This window comes from Pseudorca crassidens, chromosome 3 (genome assembly GCF_039906515.1).
Source record: "Pseudorca crassidens isolate mPseCra1 chromosome 3, mPseCra1.hap1, whole genome shotgun sequence".
NCBI lineage: Eukaryota > Metazoa > Chordata > Mammalia > Artiodactyla > Delphinidae > Pseudorca > Pseudorca crassidens.
The window spans coordinates 148,298,000-148,318,967 of record NC_090298.1 but is presented as its reverse complement, the minus strand read 5'-3'; the positions used below and the strand labels follow the sequence as shown (position 1 = coordinate 148,318,967).

General features: G+C 46.0%; 1 protein-coding gene across 1 annotated transcript in view; it reads right to left on the bottom strand.

Moving 5' to 3' along the window:
- The window catches only part of SLIT3 (slit guidance ligand 3), a 609,763-nt gene that overhangs the window by 213,687 nt on the left and 375,108 nt on the right, over nucleotides 1-20,968 (bottom strand). The window contains exon 5 of the mRNA XM_067732892.1: nucleotides 1,027-1,098. Coding sequence (XP_067588993.1) covers nucleotides 1,027-1,098 — 72 coding nt within the window. The remainder of the gene's footprint in view (nucleotides 1-1,026; nucleotides 1,099-20,968) is intronic.

Sequence of the window (20,968 nt, the reverse complement as noted above, 5' to 3'; positions counted from 1 at the left end):
GCAAGCCTGTGGAGGAGGTCAGTGGGCAGAAATGCCTTCCCTGTACCCCTCTCCAAACACATGGGCACAGTGGTGTGGACAGAAAATTCAGGAGGCACACTCCTCGTGAAGGGAAGGGCCCGGGAGTCCTGATAAGCAGCAGACAGCAGGGGGCCAGGTAGGAAACAACAAAGGTTATTTGGCAAGTTCAAAAGCGAGGTGATGGAACAGTTCTGCATCAGTTGCAGTAATGGGCAACGGAATCTGCACGTGATAAAATGACACAGAATTGCACATGCGCACATGTGTACACACAGACACAAATGAGCGTGTGTAAAACTGGGACATCTGAAGAATAAGGTCTGTGGATTGCACTCATGTCAATTTTCTGGCTTAATATTATATGAGAGTTATACAGGGTGTTACCACTGGGAGAAAACTGGGTTAAAAGTGAACACAGACTAGTCTACTATTTTTGAAACTTCCTGTGAATCAATAATTATTTCCAAATAAAAATTAAGAAAAACCCCAAGCACCTAGTGCAGTAGATCTGGCTATGTCTCCCCATGATCCTGGGACACAAGTCCTGACTCTCCCTCATAAGATCCTAACAGCGAGATCTTTACCATCTTTGTCTCCCATTTACAGAACACTTACTATGTACGAGGCACTAAGCGTAAAAAACATTTTCTCGTTGGCATCGATACCCCACCAGGCTATCATCCCTATTTTATAGAAGGTGATGACCTTGGGAGAAGCTGAGTTGAGCCCCAGGCCCACAGAGTGCGGCCAGGCTGTGACTCAGGTCTGGGACTCTGTGTTCATAGCTGGGGACAAATCTCCAGAGAAGGATAAGACTCCCTGGAGCTGCCGTGGTGTTCGACGTGTGCTCCCTGGAAACCACTTAAGCACACCCCTCAATCTGACTCAAAGGCGCCTGGACGGAGGGCACAAGTCACGGGGATACCCCCTCCCTGTCCCGTGCCCCTCTCCCCTGCTCTGGCCGGAGAACCACTTCTGCAGCGAAGCAACAAAAACATCACTTACAGGTTCTTCACGTCTGCGATGCCTCGGAACGCCTTCCTCGGGATCCCCAGGATCTGGTTTTCGCTCAGATCTCTAAACAAGAAGAGAAGAGGCACAGGCATGAAGGACCCAGGCCCGGCTTTATCTGCATCTCATTATGATAACAAAACCCCTCTGGAGGCTGCCTCTGCGGTCAGGAGTGTTTGGGGGACTGTTTAGTCTCAGGCCCCAGGCTGCTTACAAGCCTTCACATTGTTCTTCCAGCGATGGCCTTGCTGAAATGGTTACCAGGCCAGCGGCTCGTCTCCAGGGCGGGCTCTGTGGGTGGTCTCACACCTCCAGGCCACGAGCCAAGTGCTGGGTTATTTGTTGCACACACACTACACCCCATTCTCTTGTTCTGCCACCTCCCAGAGATGACCCCTTCCTCCGCCTCCGCACAGCATCCCTCCCCCACCGCAGGGTCAACACCACTCAATCTCCCATCTTCTCAGGGACTCTCTCTGCCTTTCTCATCTGAGATTGGAATGGAGCCTGGCCATCCTGACTTTCCGATGGGGGATGACCCTCTCTGCTTTTCGAGAGCCCCAGAGAGACCCCTGGGGGCCACCTGGATCGTGCTAGTGACAGGCATGATGAATTCAAATTGCATTTCCACAAACCCACCCAAAATGGGGGTCCCACTGCACCTCATGTAGCATTTAGCAATGCTAACATGTTGCTCTGAGTAGGGAGGGGAAGGGACAAAGTGTCAGGTCCTGAAGCTGGCTCAAACCCAAGTCTTGTACCAGGGTCCCCTTTAAGAATCCCCAAAGCCTCAATATCCTTTCCTAAGACCCATGCATTTTTTTTTTTTTCATTTTGTTTTCCAGTTTTATTTTTTGCTGGACCAAACACATGCACTTGTTTTCATTCATACCCCAAGCTTGCTTGGGGTCTTAGTAAGTAATCAAGCATATATATGTGTATCAATCATATATATATATATATATCTATATATCTCCATTATTTTGAAAAGAACACAAAAACCTTCAGATATTAAGGTAAAAAATTACCTACCCAGACACAACCACTGTTACCAATTAGGAGTAATATATATATAAATGTTACCAATCTGATCTCATAGTATGTAGTCTGTTTTAACCTCTTTTTTCGCATACTATATTGAGAACATCTGTTCCTGTCATTAACAGTACATGTATGCCAACATTTTTTTTTTTTTTTTTTCTGTACACGGGCCTCTCATTGTTGTGGCCTCTCCCGTTGCGGAGCACAGGCTCCGGACGCGCAGGCTCAGCGGCCGTGGCTCACGGGCCCAGCTGCTCCGCGGCATATGGGATCTTCCCGGACCGGGGCACGAACCCGTGTCCCCTGCGTCGGCAGGCGGACTCTCAACCACTGCGCCACCAGGGAAGCCCCTATGCCAACATTTTTAATGGCTGTGTTTCATCCAATTCTATAGATGGCTATATGATCCCACGGCGCTAGGTATTTATTTACTTGCCATTTAAGGAACCACCAGGATGAATTTTCCTGCCCACACATTTTGAGGACACTTGTACAGCTACTACCTTGGTATAAAAGTCCTATAAGGAGAATGTGCTGGGTCACAGGGTAAACGCGTCTTAAATTGCCGTGTTGTCCTAGAGACGGATGGACACTCCCACACTGATTTCCCAGGGGCACCTAATCGAAAGCTATAGATGACTCCAAATATATTTGGAAAGAGGGGTCAGACGACCATCCTCCACTAAAACCTGGGCCCTCTAAATCATCATTTTGCCGGGAAGCAGGAGGAAACACAGGAAGCAGAAGAGAGGAGCCCACTTTTCTGCTCTCATCGGCTGAGCTGAGCGGGCAACTCTGAGTGGCGGGCTAAAACTCAAGACACGTGGGGATTGTCTGGGGCCGCTGTTAGATACCCAGGCAAGGCTCAGAGTTGGGGTAGGGTGCAGAGATAAATACAGAGAGAAATCCTGGGGCTGAATAACAGGGTGCTCCCCATCTCAAATCCAGTTTCCTCTGCCTGTGACTGATATAAGTAAATTCAAATGCACAGGGAGCCCCACTGCAGGCTCCCCCGGCTGGGCCTGATTCAATGAGCAGGGCTCCAGCCTGGAGTCGGGGCGCTGAACAAAGCCCACGATGACAGTAGAGGTCAGGCAGTGTCACCAAGGCCACTCCTCTGCTCTCCATCAGCCTCCAAGAGAAAGGGGCCCAGGTCCTGTCATCTGACTAATGCAATTTCCACCAGGCATCTGGGCTATACCCAAGGCTCCGGCAGCCACAATGGGCCCGGTCTTTTCTGCCAAGTGAAGGCTGGTCTCCAGGACAGCAAGCCCCTGCCCGCCAGCCTCCGAGGCTCGTATGCTAGTTTTGGCCGCTCTGGGAAACAGCTCAGGCCACACTTCTGGCAAACGGCTAATGATCAAAATCAGGGGCAGGTGGAGGATACAGGAGAGACGTTTAGAACGATCAGCTCTAAAAACGCTTGGAAGCCAGATGAAGGGGTACATATCCCAATTATGCATTAACCCTTTGAGGTTAAGGCACCCCGGTATACTGAAAGAATAGCAATTGTATGAGGGTTCTGGTTTGCAAGTACAGCGGGATGAAGAAAGGACAGCTGTATTTAAGCAAAAAAATCTGATGGAGTTGCCGAGCAATTTCCCACGGAAGCGGCCACACAGACAAAATCCTGCCCTTGGATGGGACGGCCACTCGGGTTTCCGTTCACTATTTTCTCGCTGTAACTATACCCAGGGTTGCTCCTACTTTCAGGAGCCTCGTTGAAAGTACAGCTCTTTCCGTCTCCCTGCCATGGCTTTCCTCCTGCCGCAATTGAGCGAAACAGTAGATTGTAGGGAATTTATCTGCTACCCAGGACAATCTGCTTGTAAATTTTATTAATTTTATTTTCCATTGAGCCTCTCTTCTCTGGCTAACAATACCGCGGCCATCCATCCGCAGGACTATACATTGATTTCATAAATACCTCCAGTGGGCTGACAAACTGACAGCTTTAATGGTGTTACTGATGGGGCGTGGAGGAGGGTTCAGGGCTGGGCGCTTCATTTTCGGTAACTGTCCCTTCACAATTATCTCGGGGCCTTTGTGGGGGTTCCTAATAGTGTGTTTATCTCAGCGTGATGCCAGAGCATGGAGCTATTGTTAAGTACTATCCTTGAGAGAGACAAGAGCCACCATTTTCGGCTGACACTTAAATAAAAATAACAAAATCTATCCATAGTGCCCACGAGCTTAGTTCCGGCCAATTGCTTGTTGGGGGTTTAGTGCCTCCCTGTTCCTGCGGGAAAAGGCTCAAAAGTGACCAGGTTTGAAAGGGAACTTGCTTTTTCTTTTTTTTAACCTTAGATGAACGGGATGAGGTTGGAGTAGGGTGAGAGAAAGAATGGTGAGCTGGGATTTTCTGGGGAAATAAAGGAAGATGGCTGGTGGGAAAGGCTTTCTTGGTTGGGAAGTGGGGTTCCCGACTGGGATGCCTTTTTAAATAATTAGGATTCTGAAAGAAAGGCGAACTGCATTAGCTAAAGTGCATTTTCCTGCTTCTGGAAAATGATTAACTGGCTGATCATTCCATCCAAAAACACCAGACCAGAGAGGACTTATTAAGGAGACAGTAAGTCAAATAGGAGTTGGCAAGAACCAATATATCCCCCTTCCAGCCAACATCCCCCCCTTTTTAATTTACTAAAATGCTTTGGACACAGATTAACTTTCTTCGCAAATTTATTATTGCTTCATCTACCTTGAAACAGGGACTGCAGACGCTTTGATAAATGAATTGAAAGGTTGTCTAGTTCCAGTGGAGCTTTTGAAATGCTTCCCGGGGCTCTCCCTGCAATGTCAGACATGCTTTGTTCTCAGAGCAACAGTGAATGACAGTCCCCACCTTCACCCCACCCCTACCTCCCCATGTTTACCAGGCAAGGCAAGAAACAGGTAAACGCTCTCCTTTTTGCTCTGGTGGGGACAATGCGTTTGTCTCGGTCACTTTCATGCTACCAGAAAGTCCTGTCTGTGTTAAATGGAAGTTTATGGCTCCTAGAGGTCCATGTCGAATTATTCCGAAGGTACAGAATGGGACTTGGAAGCTCCTCAAGAATTGGGGAATTCTTGTGTGGGAAGTGGATAGAGCCACTTATTAGCTGTACGATCACACAAACTACTGAAAGGCTCTATGACTCAGGTTCCCCATCTTTACAGTGAGGCTATTCATTTTACTGATCTCTTGCAGATTAATACTGAGGATGAAATGAATTGGTATGTGTATCCTTTGCACAGAACCTGGAACCCTGGAGGCATTCAGTGAAAGGCTGCATGTATTTCTTGGACTTTCCCTCCATTTAGCCCTGGATTTGCGTCGCTGAAAATGTCCCTTTTCACTATCCTCAGGACATATGCCTACAACTCTGCAAAGCATAGAACACATAAACATTGCTAATATTCTTTCCATAAAGTCTGAGGGAGGTTAAACTTCCCCTCATCTGTCATCTAGATACGAGTATCCATAACTGACTCTAGATTCTTTTGGATAAAACAGGAGAGGTTGATTCAGGAGTAAAGTTCTGTCTTAGGTTGGGCTCGCTCAGATGCAGACGCTTGGCCAAGTGATGGATTCACAAAGTACTCCTGGGAGAGGCAAGAAAGGGATGGAGGAAATAGGATGGAGAAGGAAATAAAGGACAATGAGGTAAAGTGCTGGTCTCAGCCCCAAACCCTGGGAGCTCCTGTCTCTAACCAAGGGATCTGGGTCTTTGTAGCCCAGCATCAGACAGTCCTTGGTTAGACCACCCAGGAGAAATGCAAATTCCCTGGCTCTGCCTGTTCTCCATAAGGCTGGATGAAGTGACACTAGCAACTCAAGGACAAGTTGCCGAAGAAGTTCCCAGCCACGACTTTCAGCAGCAAAGTCCAAAGAATCAGGAGATGGGGGCCAATGTCAGCAAAGGGAACCCAAGGGATCCAAACCAAAGCATTTCATAAGAAGGCTTCAAGGTCAGTTTTCCTAAATCAGGAACGATTTTTTAAAAAAAATCTTTCATCTCAGAAGATTAAAAGAAATCACCCCTGAAAGATGACATATCCAGGATCAAGGATCAAGAGGCCATGCATGGTAGGGGGTGGGAAGCAACTGAGCAAAGGAAACTGGAGCAACCCAATCTGGTACCTTCTTTATCTACCTCCCCAAACCCTTTGCACTAAGACGAATCAAATGCCTTTTTAGTAACATTAAAAAGAAAAAATCCATCAACTCTTGATTAGCCAAACTAAAAGAGGGGATGACCTAAAAGCATTTATATTTAGAATCCTTTATTGGATTTGGGATCAGGTCAGTGAATTGCGATTCTGATTCTCTTTGGCCTGAGTATGTATTAAAATTACTTTCCTAGTAATGGAAAGCCTAGTAGGAAGAAACTGCCCATTGGTGCAGTAGGTATCAATCCAAACTCATTTCATTTCTGATGGATAAACTATGAATCTAAAATTTCTTGGACTCTCAATGCTACCATCCTATACAAAGCTGAACCTTGATCCCCTACCCCCAACTCCTCAAATATGGTAACCATGACACATCACTCTGCTCTAGGATCCAAAGAGAAAGATATTGTTTTGCTTACCTTATTTGATACAGCAGGAGGGACAGATATGCAGGAAAAATTATTCCCTGGGGGTTTTATAATGTGGGCTTCGGGGAGGATTTATCTTAAAAGGTGAATCTCTTGTGCAGGCGAAAGCGAGATTATATGTTTGCAGTTGGGTCACTGTCAAAACCAAATGAGCCCCAAACATATGTCCCAGCTAGGAAGCCCTGGTACCTCCAGCTGAGTGTCCAGTTAATAGCATCCTCTGTCTGAGGGAGGTTACAGTGGACTACCTGAATCATTTCCTGCAAGAAATGCCACCTATCTCAGAGACCCAGAGACTCAAAGTATCAATGGGGGACGAAAACAATGATTTCCCACTGCTCCGGCTGGGTTTCTAATATTTCACGGCGGCAAGAGTTGACACTGCCTGCTCCCTTGATGTGAAAAGTTACTGAATGAAACATTTCAATAAGAGCTCCTTCCACTGTGCCTTCTTTGATAAGCTCATTAGAAAAGTCCTAGTCAGAGCGTTCAGGTGTCTAATATTGGTGGATTAAATGCCAGTTCAGATTCTTACTTCACTCAACAAAAAAATGAATTGAGCACCTACTACGTGCTACACTACTGAGACACAGAAATGAACAGAACCAAGTTTCTGTACTCCTGGAACTTGCAACTCATTGACCCCAGATACAAATAAACAGACTCCTTTATATGAACATAAACATCTAGACACCTCAAAAAATAAGAGCTGCAGTTTCACTCTTTTTTCCTTTTCAACAAGAAGGAAGCCTGTATTTAATTCACACTGCAAGACTGTTCCTAACCACCAAGGAAAATAATTCACACTTTTGTTTTACTCGAGGTCCAAAATCTTTTTTGGTTTTTAGGAGCAGGGAAAGGGAAAGATGCCAATCCGAATCACTGGGACTTGCAGAGATGCAGATTTGTTTCATCAAGTATTTTGGATTTTATCTATCCATCTATCTACCTATCTATCTATCTGTCTATCTATGGCTGCATTGGGTCTTCGTTGCTGCGTGTGGGTTTTCTCTAGTTGTAGTGAGCGGGACTCACTCTTCGTTGCGGTGCGCGGGCTTCTCACTGCGGTGGCTTCTCTTGTTGCGGAGCACGGGCTCTAGGCGTGCAGCCTTCAGTAGTTATGGCGCACAGGCTTCAGTAGTTGTGGCACATGGGCTTAGTTGCTCCGTGGCATGTGGGATCTTCCTGGGCCAGGGCTCGAACCCGTGTCCCCTGCATTGGCAGGTGGATTCTTACCCACTGTGCCACCAGGGAAGTCCATGGATTTGTCTTTTAAAGTGGACAGTTTGATAAAAATCGGGACAGTTTGAAAATGTTATTAAGAGTTGGCATGGCACGGGGCAGCTGTTCTCACAGTGGGGCACACCATCTACCTGATCAGAATTTACTGATGATGCTTTGAAAAAAATACAGATCCCTGGTTTTTAAAATACTTTAGATATGATCATGGTATTGTGTTTTGATATATTTGCTACGTTATTATTGTTCTTTTCATTTATGTCTTTATCTTTGAGAGATACATACTGAAATAATTAAGGATGAAATGATGATGTCTGGGTTTTGCTTCAAAATAATATAGAAGAGGGAGAACTGGGTAGAAGTATAGATGAAACAAGATTGGCCATGAGTTGATACTTATTAGAGCTGAGTGATGGGTATAAAGGGGGTACATTTATAATCTGTGCTTGACTTTTACACAAGAGTGAAATTTTCCATAATAAAATTTTGTGTGTGTGTGTGTGTGGTATGTGGGCCTCTCACTGTTGTGGCCTCTCCCGTTGTGGAGCACAGGCTCCGGACGCGCAGGCTCAGCGGCCATGGCTCACGGGCCTAGCCACTCTGCGGCATGTGGGATCCTCCCGGACTGGGGCACGAACCCGCGTCCCCTGCATCGGCAGGCGGACTCTCAACCACTGTGCCACCAGGGAAGCCCATTCCATAATAAGAAAATTTTAATGCCAATTCCTAGGACCCATCCCAGACTTACTGAATCAGAAACCTTGGGAATGAGTTCTGGACACTTTGGGCAAGTGTGAGAACACGGGTAGAATGATTAGTGTATGTGATTAGGTGTTAAGTTCATGTTCTAGCCGCGTGTCTTTACGAGCATTAATACAATTCTCTAAGCCTCAACTTGTACTTCTGTGATATTAGGATAAGCATTATAGATAATGGACAAGCAAGTGCTTTCTATATTTGAACGCAGGATATAAATGCACATCACTATCTTCATTTCATTAGCATGAGGTTACCAAACATAGCATCTTACTTCTTTACGTATCTAGTCTGCTTGGGTCCAAGATGCAAAGGCCTCCTGTGTCTCAGGTGTGACCCTGCTGGTGTCAGGCGAAATGCCCATGGGATACATAGGTACGTAGGTAGGTAGATAGAGAGATAGATAGATAAATAGATGGTTGGATAGGTAGGTGGATGGATGGATGGATGGATGGATGGATGGATGGATGGATAGGTAGGTAGGTAGGCAGATAGATAGATAGACAGATAGATAGATAGATAGATAGATAGATGATATATGGATAGGGTCTCCTTACAGGGGGAGGCCGAGACGGGCAGAGTGACAACATCTAATCTATATTTTAGAAAGCCACTCAGGGGCCCAGTTTGGAGGCTGACCTAGGAAGAACTAAGAGTTCACGGGTGGTTACACCCCTCCCTGGGATCTCAGAGATACGACAGAGGCAAACCAAGCACTCTGTCCCTCCCAAACGCGCAGGTGAGACTATGCCTGACTGAGATGAGGACATTCCTGGTGGGGCCTCACAGACAAGCGATTTCCTACAGTTTTCTAGGAGGGCTGCGATCTAGGGGAGAAATCACGGGAGGGAGGGCAGGTAGTGAGCCGAACAATGCAGCCAGGCTGAGCGGCAGATCTAGAGCCGTGACTGCAGATGAAGACCTGGTGTCCAAGCACAGTGGAACTTAAGGATCCTCTGAGGGGCTGAGGGCTACGAGCTGCTCCAAAAGGCTGAAAATGGAGTGAGGGTTATTGGTTTACTCTCTGAGTAGTTACGAGTGTGGGCACCCTTTCTGGGCAGTCGTTCCAGAGAACACAGACTCAAATGAATTAGGGTTTCGCAGGTTAAAGCAAATGAGTAAAGCAGGCTGAATGTGGACAATAATAATAGTGAGGAGGTGAGCTAGGGGAATGCAGGGCCCATTTAAATTAATTTCCCCTAAGTCAAAACCAAATAACCCTCTGTGCTGGCCAACAAAGCACTTCAAGGGCTGAAGGGTGTGGAGGCCAGCACCCCTCCAGGGAAGACCCACTAATTCTAGAACAGTGCTGTCCCATGGAAGTATCATATGAGCTACCGATGCAATCAAAATGTTTCTCTCAGCAGCATTAAAAACAATAAAGGGCTTCCCTGGTAGCGCAGTGGTTGAGAGTCCGCCTGCCGATGCAGGGAACGCGGGTTCGTACCCCAGTCCGGGAAGATCCCACGTGCCGCGGAGTGGCTGGGCCCGTGAGCCATGGCCGCTGAGCCTGAACATCCGGAGCCTGTGCTCCACAACGGGAGAGGCCACAGCAGTGAGAGGCCCGCGTACGGCAAAACAAAACAAAACAAAACAAAACAAAAAAAACAATAAAAAGAAGCAGTTGAGATGAATATTATAATAAAGTATTTAACTTAACCTGACATACCCAAGATATAATCATTTCAATATGAAATCAATATGAAAATATATTAGTGAGATACTTCACAATTCTTTTTTCATACCAAGTCTTCGGAATCTGGTGTGTGTTTTATGTACATCTCAATTCGAGCCAGCCATCCTCTAAGTGCTCCATGACCACATGCGGCTGATGCCTATTGTATTAGACAGTGCAGCTCTAGGGTAAGGCTAGGAGCTGGAGGCTGTAGCTATGTGTCCACTCATTGCCGAGAGAGAGAAAGAGTTTTAGATGTTGGAGCCAATCTAAAGGAGCCCAGTGGAGTTCTGCTTGGTGGTGGGGGCACAGCGGGCGGGTTTGGGTTACCAATAGGAAATGTGGAAGGGATCCAGTCAAGATAGAAACTTCTAGATTCGGGGAAGCAAGTCATGAATTGAAATATTCCAGTCATTCAGCCATCCCTCTTGGGAGGAAAGAATCTCCTTCTAGCCATAGGAATTAATCTGAGCCTTTCCAAACCATCACCCTTCTAGGGCTGACAGGATATAACCAATACTTCCAGTCCAAATAGAAGCTTTTTGCATTTGATTATCATATGCAGCTCCAACTAAGGCTCTTTGTGTTCATGAAATAGCATTATATATAATTGACTGATCATCTCCAGCCAGTGGTACAGAGGCTTAGCCTCTCAACGGTATACTAATCTCTGGGATTATCACAATTTAGTGACAAATGAGTTACATTAGACGGGATTGGGGAGTTCTAATTATCAGCCCAATTGTGCCTTCTATTCTGGTCCTGACTTCCCTGTGCCACTAAATGGTCCAGAAAACATCACCAGGATTCCAACTACTGGCATCTGACTTGAGTCTGTGCGTTCATCACCAACGTACCCTTCAGGGAGTAAAACTGTGATTCAGGTATCCTTACGTCACGTGCAGAAATCTGGTGCTGAAAATCATCTGATCTTAAGGATCTAATCAAGTACCTGAGACAGACCCCTGCCAACTCCCCCCCCTCCCCGCACAATGAGATGTTTTGTTCTGATTTGTCAATATTGGTTGGGATGGGAGGAGTGGTCCACTCGGTTCAAAAAGATGGAGATTGGTGTTTTATTTTCCTTTGTTTGAAGCTGTGTGTCTGGCCAATGGAGTTTGGGAAAGGGAGCCCATTTCTGTGCAATCCATCCTCCTCCCTGGCTGACATACTGTTCCCACCCCCTCCTTCCCCTCCGTCCCTCTCTCTTGGCAACCCTCTGAGGCTTTCATCCCTAATTTGATTGTCGTAGCTGACACTGTCAATCTGAAATCCAGTAGCATGTCTAATGCTGGCTGGACAAGGGGCATGCAGAAGGAGTCGAGGGAGAGGCAAATTCATCTTGAGAAGTAGCTTTATGTAAATCGATCCTTTGGCCGAACGCTGGAGCCAAGCATTTGCTGATTAATTGGAGAAGCGTTCTTGTCTTCTTTAGAGAGATGGCCCAAATTGAGTCCGCTCTTATTCACAAAGACATTCCCATGCCCCAAAGCCTTTTGCAATTAGGAGATGAAACCTTGCGAGTGAGGGGGTGGGGGGAGCATTTATGGAATTGTTCTGAAACGAAGCGTGTGCACTTGGCCTGCTTTGTGATTAATTGCTGACCTGAGTACCCTCATTTGCCTCCCAGATGTTGTCCTGACAGCGAAAGTTCTGAGGCACAGTATCCCATAGGTGAAGATCTGCTTGTGCAATAATCAGCAAAAATGAAGAGGGTAGCTAGCGTGCTTTCTACACGTGTTTCTCTTGTGGATTCCAAATGTATATTTTCGGTTACCGCTTGGGCCCATTTCTGTTGGCATCAGAAAGGAGGGAGTGCATCTGTAATGGACGCAATCCCCTTTCCACGTCTTCTAAACTTTGCCAGAAAAAGAAAGCTCCAGTGAGACGGCACATCAGCCTCCAGGGTGGTCTTTTTAACTCCGTCCCAGGGCACTGTTTAACTTGCCTTTACCAAGGCAAATGACGGGCCTGCACACAGGTAAAGTGAGTTTGGATCTGGAAAGACTGCTTGTTGCTGCTGACCTACACGCTGACCAGAGGTGGAGCTGGTCAGGTCACATGGTCTTCCCCACTGTCCCCTCCCTCCCCCACTAAATTATCAGCTTCATGTGGTCAGGGACTTTTGCTAAGCACAGGCCTGACGCATAGCTTAAAAAATACTTGTTGAATGGATAAAAGAAATAGTTGAAATGATTTCCTGCCGTTGCCTGGTTCAAGGATGACAGAGAATAAATCTCAAGCTATGAGGATTTTTTTTCCAAGTCCAGTTTGTCCATTTAGATTAGAAAGGGCTCTGGCCTCTTGTCGTACCTTTCCACCTCCACCTGCCTGATGGGAGTATCATGCGTGTGAAGTAACGCCACTAGAATAGGCTTGCATTCTAAGGAGCCACAGATAAATTCTCCAACTGAGAAGCATTTAGTGAGCTGAGCTAAAGCATGGGAATGAGCAATTATACTGGGAAGGCAGGCTAAGCCGATGAATAATTAGGTTTCGGGGGACAGAGGTTAAACCTGGACTGAGAGGTTGCAACAGATTTGGAAAGTGGATCCGACCCAGAAAGGGGCTGTGTGCCTGACAATGTTTCATCTCCCCGCTTCTGATTTCTGGCACTCGTGGAGACTAGGATAATATAAGATAATGAAACTCTGGCTGCCGAAGGAGACACTTTGAGCCTCAAGCTGCAGGAGATGTCAAAAGGGGATGGAGAGATATACCATGTTCTTGGATGGGAAGAATCAACATTGTGAAAATGACTCTACTACCCAAAACAATCTACAGATTCAATGCAATCCCTATCAAACTACCACTGGCATTTTTCACAGAACTAGAACAAAACATTTCACAATTTGTATGGAAACACAAAAGACCCCGAATAGCCAAAGCAATCTTGAGAACGAAAAATGGAGCTGGAGGATCAGGCTCCCTGACTTCAGACTATACTACAAAGCTACAGTAATCAAGACAGTATGGTACTGGCACAAAAACAGAAAGACAGATCAATGGAACAGGATAGAAAGCCCAGCGATAAACCCACGCTCATATGGTCACCGCATCTTTGATAAAGGAGGCAGGAATGTACAGTGAGAAAGGACAGCCTCTTCAATAAGTGGTGCGGGAAAACTGGACAGGTACATGTAAAAGTATGAGATTAGATCACTCCCTAACACCATACACAAAAATAAGCTCAAAATGGATTAAAGACCTAAATGTAAGGCCAGAAACTATCAAACTCTTAGTGGAAAACATAGGCAGGACACTCTATGACATAAATCACAGCAAGATCCTTTTTGACCCACCTCCTACAGAAATGGAAAGAAAAAGAAAAAGAAACACATGGGACCTAATGAAACTTCAAAGCTTTTGCACAGCAAAGGAAACCATAAACAAGACCAAAAGACAACCCTCAGAATGGGAGAAAATATTTGCAAATGAAGCAACTGACAAAGGATTAATCTCCAAAATTTATAAGCAGCTCATGCAGCTCAATAGCAAAAAAACAAACAACCCAATCCAAAAATGGGCAGAAGACCTAAATAGACGTTTCTCCAAAGAAGATATACAGACTGCCAACAAACACATGAAAGAATGCTCAACATCATTAATCATTAGAGAAATGCAAATCAAAACTACAATGAGATATCATCTCACACCAGTCAGAATGGCCATCATCAAAAAATCTAGGAACAATAAATGCTGGAGAGGGTGTGGAGAAAAGGGAACACTCCTGCACTGCTGGTGGGAATGTGAATTGGTACAGACACTATGGAGAACAGTATGGAGGTTCCTTTAAAAAACTACAAATAGAACTACCATACGACCCAGCAATCCCACTACTGGGCATATACCCTGAGAAAACCAAAATTCAAGAAGAGTCATGTACCAAAACGTTCATTGCAGTTCTATTTACAATAGTCCGGAGATGGAAACAACCTAAGTGCCCATCATCGGATGAATGGATAAAGAAGATGTGGCACGTATATACAATGGAATATTACTCAGCCATAAAAAGAAACGAAATTGAGCTATTTGTAATGAGGTGGATAGACCTAGAGTCTGTCATACAGAGTGAAGTAAGTCAGAAAGAGAAAGACAAATACCGTATGCTAACGCATATATATGGAATTTAAGGGAAAAAAATGTCATGGAGAACCTAGAGGTAAGACAGGAATAAAGACACAGACCTACTAGAGAATGGACTTGAGGATGTGGGGAGGGGGAAGGGTAAGCTGTGACAAAGCGAGAGAGTGGCATGGACATATATACAATACCAAACCTAAGGTAGATAGCTAGTGGGAAGCAGCCGCATAGCACAGGGAGATCAGCTCGGTGCTTTGTGACCGCCTGGAGGGGTGGGATAGGGAGGGTGGGAGGGAGGGAGACGCAAGAGGGAAGAGGTATGGGAACATATGTATATGTATAACTGATTCACTTTGTTATAAAGCAGAAACTAACACACCATTGTAAAGCAATTATACTCCAATAAAGATGTAAAAAAAGGGGGATGACTGGCTGTGAGGAAGTTTTGATGATCTTTGCGATAATCTGCTCTGTGATCAGTCTCCTCACCCGCCGAGGATTAGCAGAAGTCAAGTCGGGGGTGGGGTGGGAGAGGAGGAAGCGGAGGTGGGAAGGAGAGAAGCAGCCCAGAACAAGCCGTGACTGTAGTTAGGGAGCAGTTGAAGCCACTTTCCAATGTCCACCCCTTGTAACCTTAAATGTTCAACTTGATGATGAGGAAAGAGTTCTTTGCACATTCCTCTGGATGCCGTGTGCGTGCCTGACACTAAGACTAATGTTTTGTGGACTGAACAACTCCTCCCTCCCACACTTAAGGGGATACAGCACTGGGGTTACTCTTCTGCGATCTATCCTGTTTTCTTGAAGACCTGGGAGGCGGCAGGGGCAGAGGAGCAGGCTCTGCCTTGGGCTGCAGCCGTCCAGAGGCTGGAATTTGGAATGCAGGGCAGCAGCTCAAGGAAATGTGGCTTGTATATGCCTGTTCTTTCTTGTAACTTTTCAGAACCCCATCAAACAAGTGAAATCTCTACGGTGAAGGTGAGATGCTATCCCAGGGGCCATCTGCCAATAAAATCAATGTGGTTTCAGAAAGGCTCAAGATTATCTTCTACCAAAGCAGGAAAGCAATTCAGCAAGAGCTCAGTGCTGTGAGTTGCAAAGCCAGCTTCTGGAATCCCAGTGTTGGATGAAGTATATAGCAGCTTAAGGCATTAGTCTATGTTAATACTATAGAAGGACATTTCTCATCATGACCCTTGGGCTATTTACTATTCCACTCAAAGCAATTACAGTTATTGCTAATAACTCACACCTGTGGCTGTCCTGGTATTGACGAAAGGAGAATAGATGCTGTTCTCTGGCTTATTTATGTAAAAATAGATGCAGTTCAATAGATTTACACCAAGTTTGAAGTTAACACTAACATTTAATCCCAGACCTGCTTCTGGCCATTTAGCTTGAAAGGCACCAGACAAGGGATGTGAGCGCTGGGAGAACTCAGCAAACCGCAAAGATGACATTAATTAGTGACGAACGTGAGACTGCCGCCACTAGTCTCATGCCAGATACAATAAACTCCCCCGTCCCAGGCAAAGAGGACAGGACCTCCACGGTAAGAGGTGGGGGAGGGAGAGGGAAAAAAGGGGAAACACCTCCCTGGCCGCTCTGAGACTGTGCATTGATTGCAGCCTGAGCCACACTCTTCCTGGCAACTCAACTCCTCTCCTTTCATACCTGAGCCCAGAAGTCCTGCATATGGTCAAGGTCCCAGGAGGCAGTGAGGCACAGTATCAAAAACATGGCTCAGGAGCCTGGAAGACCTTGGTGTAAACTCCAGCTTTGCCTCTTGCTAGCTGTGTGACTCTGCATGAGTAATTACCCTGTCTGAGCCTCAGTCTCCTCATCTGTAAACTGGGGACAGTGAAGTGTCAGGGGATTATTATAAAATGCCTAATGAGTTCAGAGCTCTTTGCTGGTTGCCACGGCTCATCGTAAGCACTTAATAAATACTAATTATTATGAGTACTGCTTGCATCTGTTTGAGTCTGCAAACACTCTGAGTTGAAGACAAGAAAATCCCTGCCTCCTTTGTCCCATAAAATATTACACAGGAACTGTAAGACAGCAACTCAAGGTCAAGCTTAATATCAAAGGAAGCAATAATTGTGTTCCACTCAAAGCCGTGTTTCAAAGGTCCTGCAGGGAGACTCAATCTCTTGGAATCTCCCAGGCTCTCCCGAGGATGGAGAGGGTGGGGCGGCAGAGAGAGGAACATAGGTGAAAGCCTCACAGCTCTCTGTAACCCCCCTAGGAAGCTGGCTGGACATGGTTGGCTGTGCAGTCACTGCTGTGCAGAGGAGAAGTGGGCAGGAGATTTCCATCAAGAGGAAGAAGAAGGAGAGCCAGAAGGTATCTGGTGGTACAGCAGGGAGGAGAGGCTAAGATCACAGCCCAGGCAGGGCTCAGACTGGCAAGTGGCCTCAACGCAACACAGTTCTGGGCTGTGAGCAGACTGTTGATCCAGCTGCCTCTGCACAGACTCAGAACAAGCCAAAGTAGTCCTCCACCTTCCAAAGGAAGCTGGGGACTTGCGTGAGCTTCCAAGGGGTCCAGAGCCATGCAGGAAACAGCCTTCAGAGCAAAGGCTGAGATCAGTCAAGGTGGGAAGGCCAGTTGACTTTGCTACTAAAGCAGATACCCGGCTGTGGTTAGTCTCCTGAGAAGAGACTCTTCACCACCCTGTGAAAACTGTCCTGGGGCTTACATTTCAACGAAGGGTCACCATTAATACGGTGATCACGAGGTACCCAGGGAGTTAGGTGCTGCAGGTCAAAGCTAAGTAAGTGAGAAGACACAGTCCCTGGGAGAGGACGACTTGAGACAGCAAGTATGACGTCACCTCTTAGGAAATGAAGGTCACCTGTGCAGATGGAGCCGGCTGCTCGAGGCAAGACCGTTTTCCTATCTCAGAGTGAAGGCGGTTGCTCAAGGACCAAGGGGGTGGAACAAGAGAGTCAGCCTCTGTTATGCTGGTGTGGAGGCTAGCATGGGTTCTACCTCCACGAATGAGAGATCTCCTTTGAAGTCAATGGTTGGTGGGCAGGAGAACGCAAGCAGAGAGGGATAGAGATGGATAGATAGATGGATGGATGGATGGATAGATAGATAAGATACGAGAGAGAGACACAGGGAAGAGAGAGGGACATGGAGAGAGAGAGAGAAAGACTGGCAGGCAGAGAGACAAAAACCAAGAGGGAGGCAGGGAGAAAGAGACTGACACCGTGAGATAGAATAAAACTAGAGAACAAAAGAAAAAAGAAAGCCAGAGAGAAACCCACATGCACAGAGATAGTCACTGCACAGAAGAGACTGTGAAAGGCAGAGACACACAGAGAAAGAGAGCTGCATGGGTATGAGATAAAGAGAAACAGGATGGAGGCATGTTCGCACACACATAAAGGAGACGGGCTTCGAGAACAAGAGACGAGAAAAGCAAGAGGAAAAGGATCCGGCGGAGGCCAGCAGGGGTTTGTGAGGCCGGAAGACAGCCTCCTCTCCGAAAGACCCCAGGGTTTGGGCTTTCCCACAACCAGGAGACCAAGAACAGGAGGGGGTCCGAGGCCTCTCTCGCATCTAATGTGGGAGGCTGCTCCAGGGCAAGGAGGTGTCATCCTCCCTGTCTGGACCCTTCCCTGAGTTCACGGCTCCATCTCCCATCCCAGCCTTGTCCTCTGGGACAAACCCCCCTCCCCCAAGGAGGGGAGCTACCCAGACCAGGGGAGGGGTTGCCAGGGCTTCTCCTAAGCTCCCATCTCTAGAGGGTCCAGTGCTTCCTGTCTCCCTCAGCTCTGGAAGCCAGACACAGGGCTTTGGCAGAGAAAACTTGTAGAGGTTTCAAACTTTTTACATTACAAAGCGAGTTTTTAAAAGCTCCATAAAATTTCAAGGCACATACTTAATGTTCAAATGGCAGAATATATCGATCCCTGCCCATCCTCTAGTATCTTAAGTTTACCCAGAGGACCATTTTATTTAATTAACTTGGTGCTTTATTAATATAAATATTCTCCTATTGATCATAAGAGGGCCTGACAGGCATTCGAGCTGGGTATACATCACCTTCCCTCCGAGCAGCGCCACTTAGAGGAGGAGCTGGCTCTGAATCAAGGAAAGTGGCAGGAAGTGGTCCCCTGGGATGTCAGGCACGGATGAATCGACAGCATTTTTATGGAGGGAGTCTTTTCATTTTTTTTAAGATCCAGCTCCTTACTTCTCTTAAAGCAGAAAGCATATGGAAATGAGATATGAAAATGGTCTTGGCCTACATGTATCAATTAGGCATGTCAATACCTTAATTAAATCGCTGAACGAGATTTATACCAGTGAGTATGTTTTATAGTTATAATAGCTTTTTTGGCTACTGTTCAAAATGTCAAATACATTGTAAAAAGGGGATTTAAAAAAGACATAATTGACATTCTGAACCGAAGCCAGTTTTTTCCTTCCCTCCTTTCTTTCCTCTTTATTCATGTAATTTTGGAGAATATATATAAAGTAATGGACCTTAGAATGGATTGGGTTTTGGGAAGTCTTTTTTATCCTTCAATTCTAATCCATTTTATCAACTTTTCTAAGCCTCATCACTGAACCTGCGAACGCCCCTCACTTTCTTCCGGGCCTTTGGAGACTGCTTTTTAATAATCTATAACCTATAATCTATAATCTATAACCTATAACCCTAATAATCTATAATCTATAATCCCTGGCTGCACCCACAGAACAGAAAACACACTCTCTGCCCTGACGAACAAAACCCCAAACAGGGAATAAGGTTAAAAGGCCTTATGACGTGAGAAGGCTATTACTATAACATCAAAACACTCAGGTAAAAGTATTCTTAATCTCTTATGTAAAAGCCTATTCTCTTTAACTTATGTGGCAAAGAATGTAAAGATTCTCCCTCCTTTCTCCGTACACTCTTTTTCTCTCTGAGCTTTTCTAAGTCATTTCTTCATTTATTTCTAACCATGACCTATTTCCCTAAGGATAGAAAACCGAGAGAAGACCTTCTAGATACGTACAAACAAACGCAAAAAAGGAAGAAGAAATGGTTGGGCCAGTTTGCACTCCTGTCACGGATTCCTCCCAATAACAGACAGAATGAGCGAAGCTGCAAGGATTGCCATGTCGGTTCAAGGTTATTATCTAACACTGCGAATGCAAAAAAGAAAATGAAAGAAAAAGAATGTACATGATTTGGGGGCACTCGTCTGAAATGCACAAGAGCACTTCAAGTCTTGGTTAAATACTCCGGTCCTGAGATCTCAGCCAGGCCATGGGTTGAACGCTGCCCTAAAGCAGGGTGACCAGAGGCAGGAGGTGGGCTCCCCTTGGGCTTTGTGCTCGATGATCCCCCTGAGGCTCTGGCCTTTGAGGACTGTGTCTGTGGCCTCCCAGCCAAGCCCCTCCAAATTTCTGGGGAAGAATGACACCAAACAGAGGCTCCAGAGGGAAGCAAGAACCAGGTCGGTCCTCCCATTCTGATTCGCTTCGCTGACATGATCTGGCTGAGATTAGGGGAAAGAACCAAATACCGGGCCGTTATTGGATTCTATTCCGAATAAAGCATCTTTGCTCAGAACCTAAGATTCTTAACAAATTTTGGAGCCCAAATATCCAATCTTCTTGGTTTACAGACGGCAAAACTGGGGCCCCCAACGAGAAAGGATTTGCCCAAAGTCACACAGTTTGGGGCAAGAACACAGGACCCTGACTCTGTGGACAAGGCCCCTGTCCTCCTTGTGGGTTGTTTCTGTTTAATATCAATAGGGCAGGACAGGAGGGAGGTCTGGGTGCAGTAGCTGTCATTTGCCTGGTTACCAGGGAGCACCCTGGCTGATCCAGCTACCTGCGCAGGTGCCCTCCTCCTCTGCTCTCTCTGTGACATGTGAACTGCTTTCCTGATGCTCTGCTTGCATTTAAAATGGATAGTCTTTCTGGATCCATCCGCCCATCCAATAAACATTTATTGAGCACTTACTATATGCTGGACACGGTGCTAGGCACAGGGGAAGAGGGGGGTGAACTAGCTCTCTTCATGCAGCTTATAGACTTATAGGGAAGAAAAATATAAGCAAATAATTGTTCAGATGAGCATTTATAATTTAGACACTATGAAGAAATACAAGATGCTTGTATGATAGGAACATGTATAATAAGAGAGCTCAACCCATACGAGACAGCCGGAGGAATGAAGCTCAAATGGAGACACGAAGGATGAGGAGGAATAATGCAGGGGAAGAGTGTTTGTGGTTGGAGTTCGGTGTAATGGTTCCCAAAGTACAGTCTCTGGGCCAGTATCATCTGGGAACTTGTTAGAAATGCAGATTCTTGGATGCAATCCCAGACGTTCGAAGTTAGAACCTCAGTGGGTGGGGAACAGCCACCCGTGGAGTTTTCTCTCCAGGGAAATAATTGTTTTGTTTTGTTTTTTAATTTTAGTGGAAATTTAAAAACACACATGAAAGTAGAGAGAATAGTATAATAAACATCAACTTAAACAATGATCAATATTTCGCTAATCTTGTTTCATCTATCCCTGCCCCTCTCCTTCCCCCAC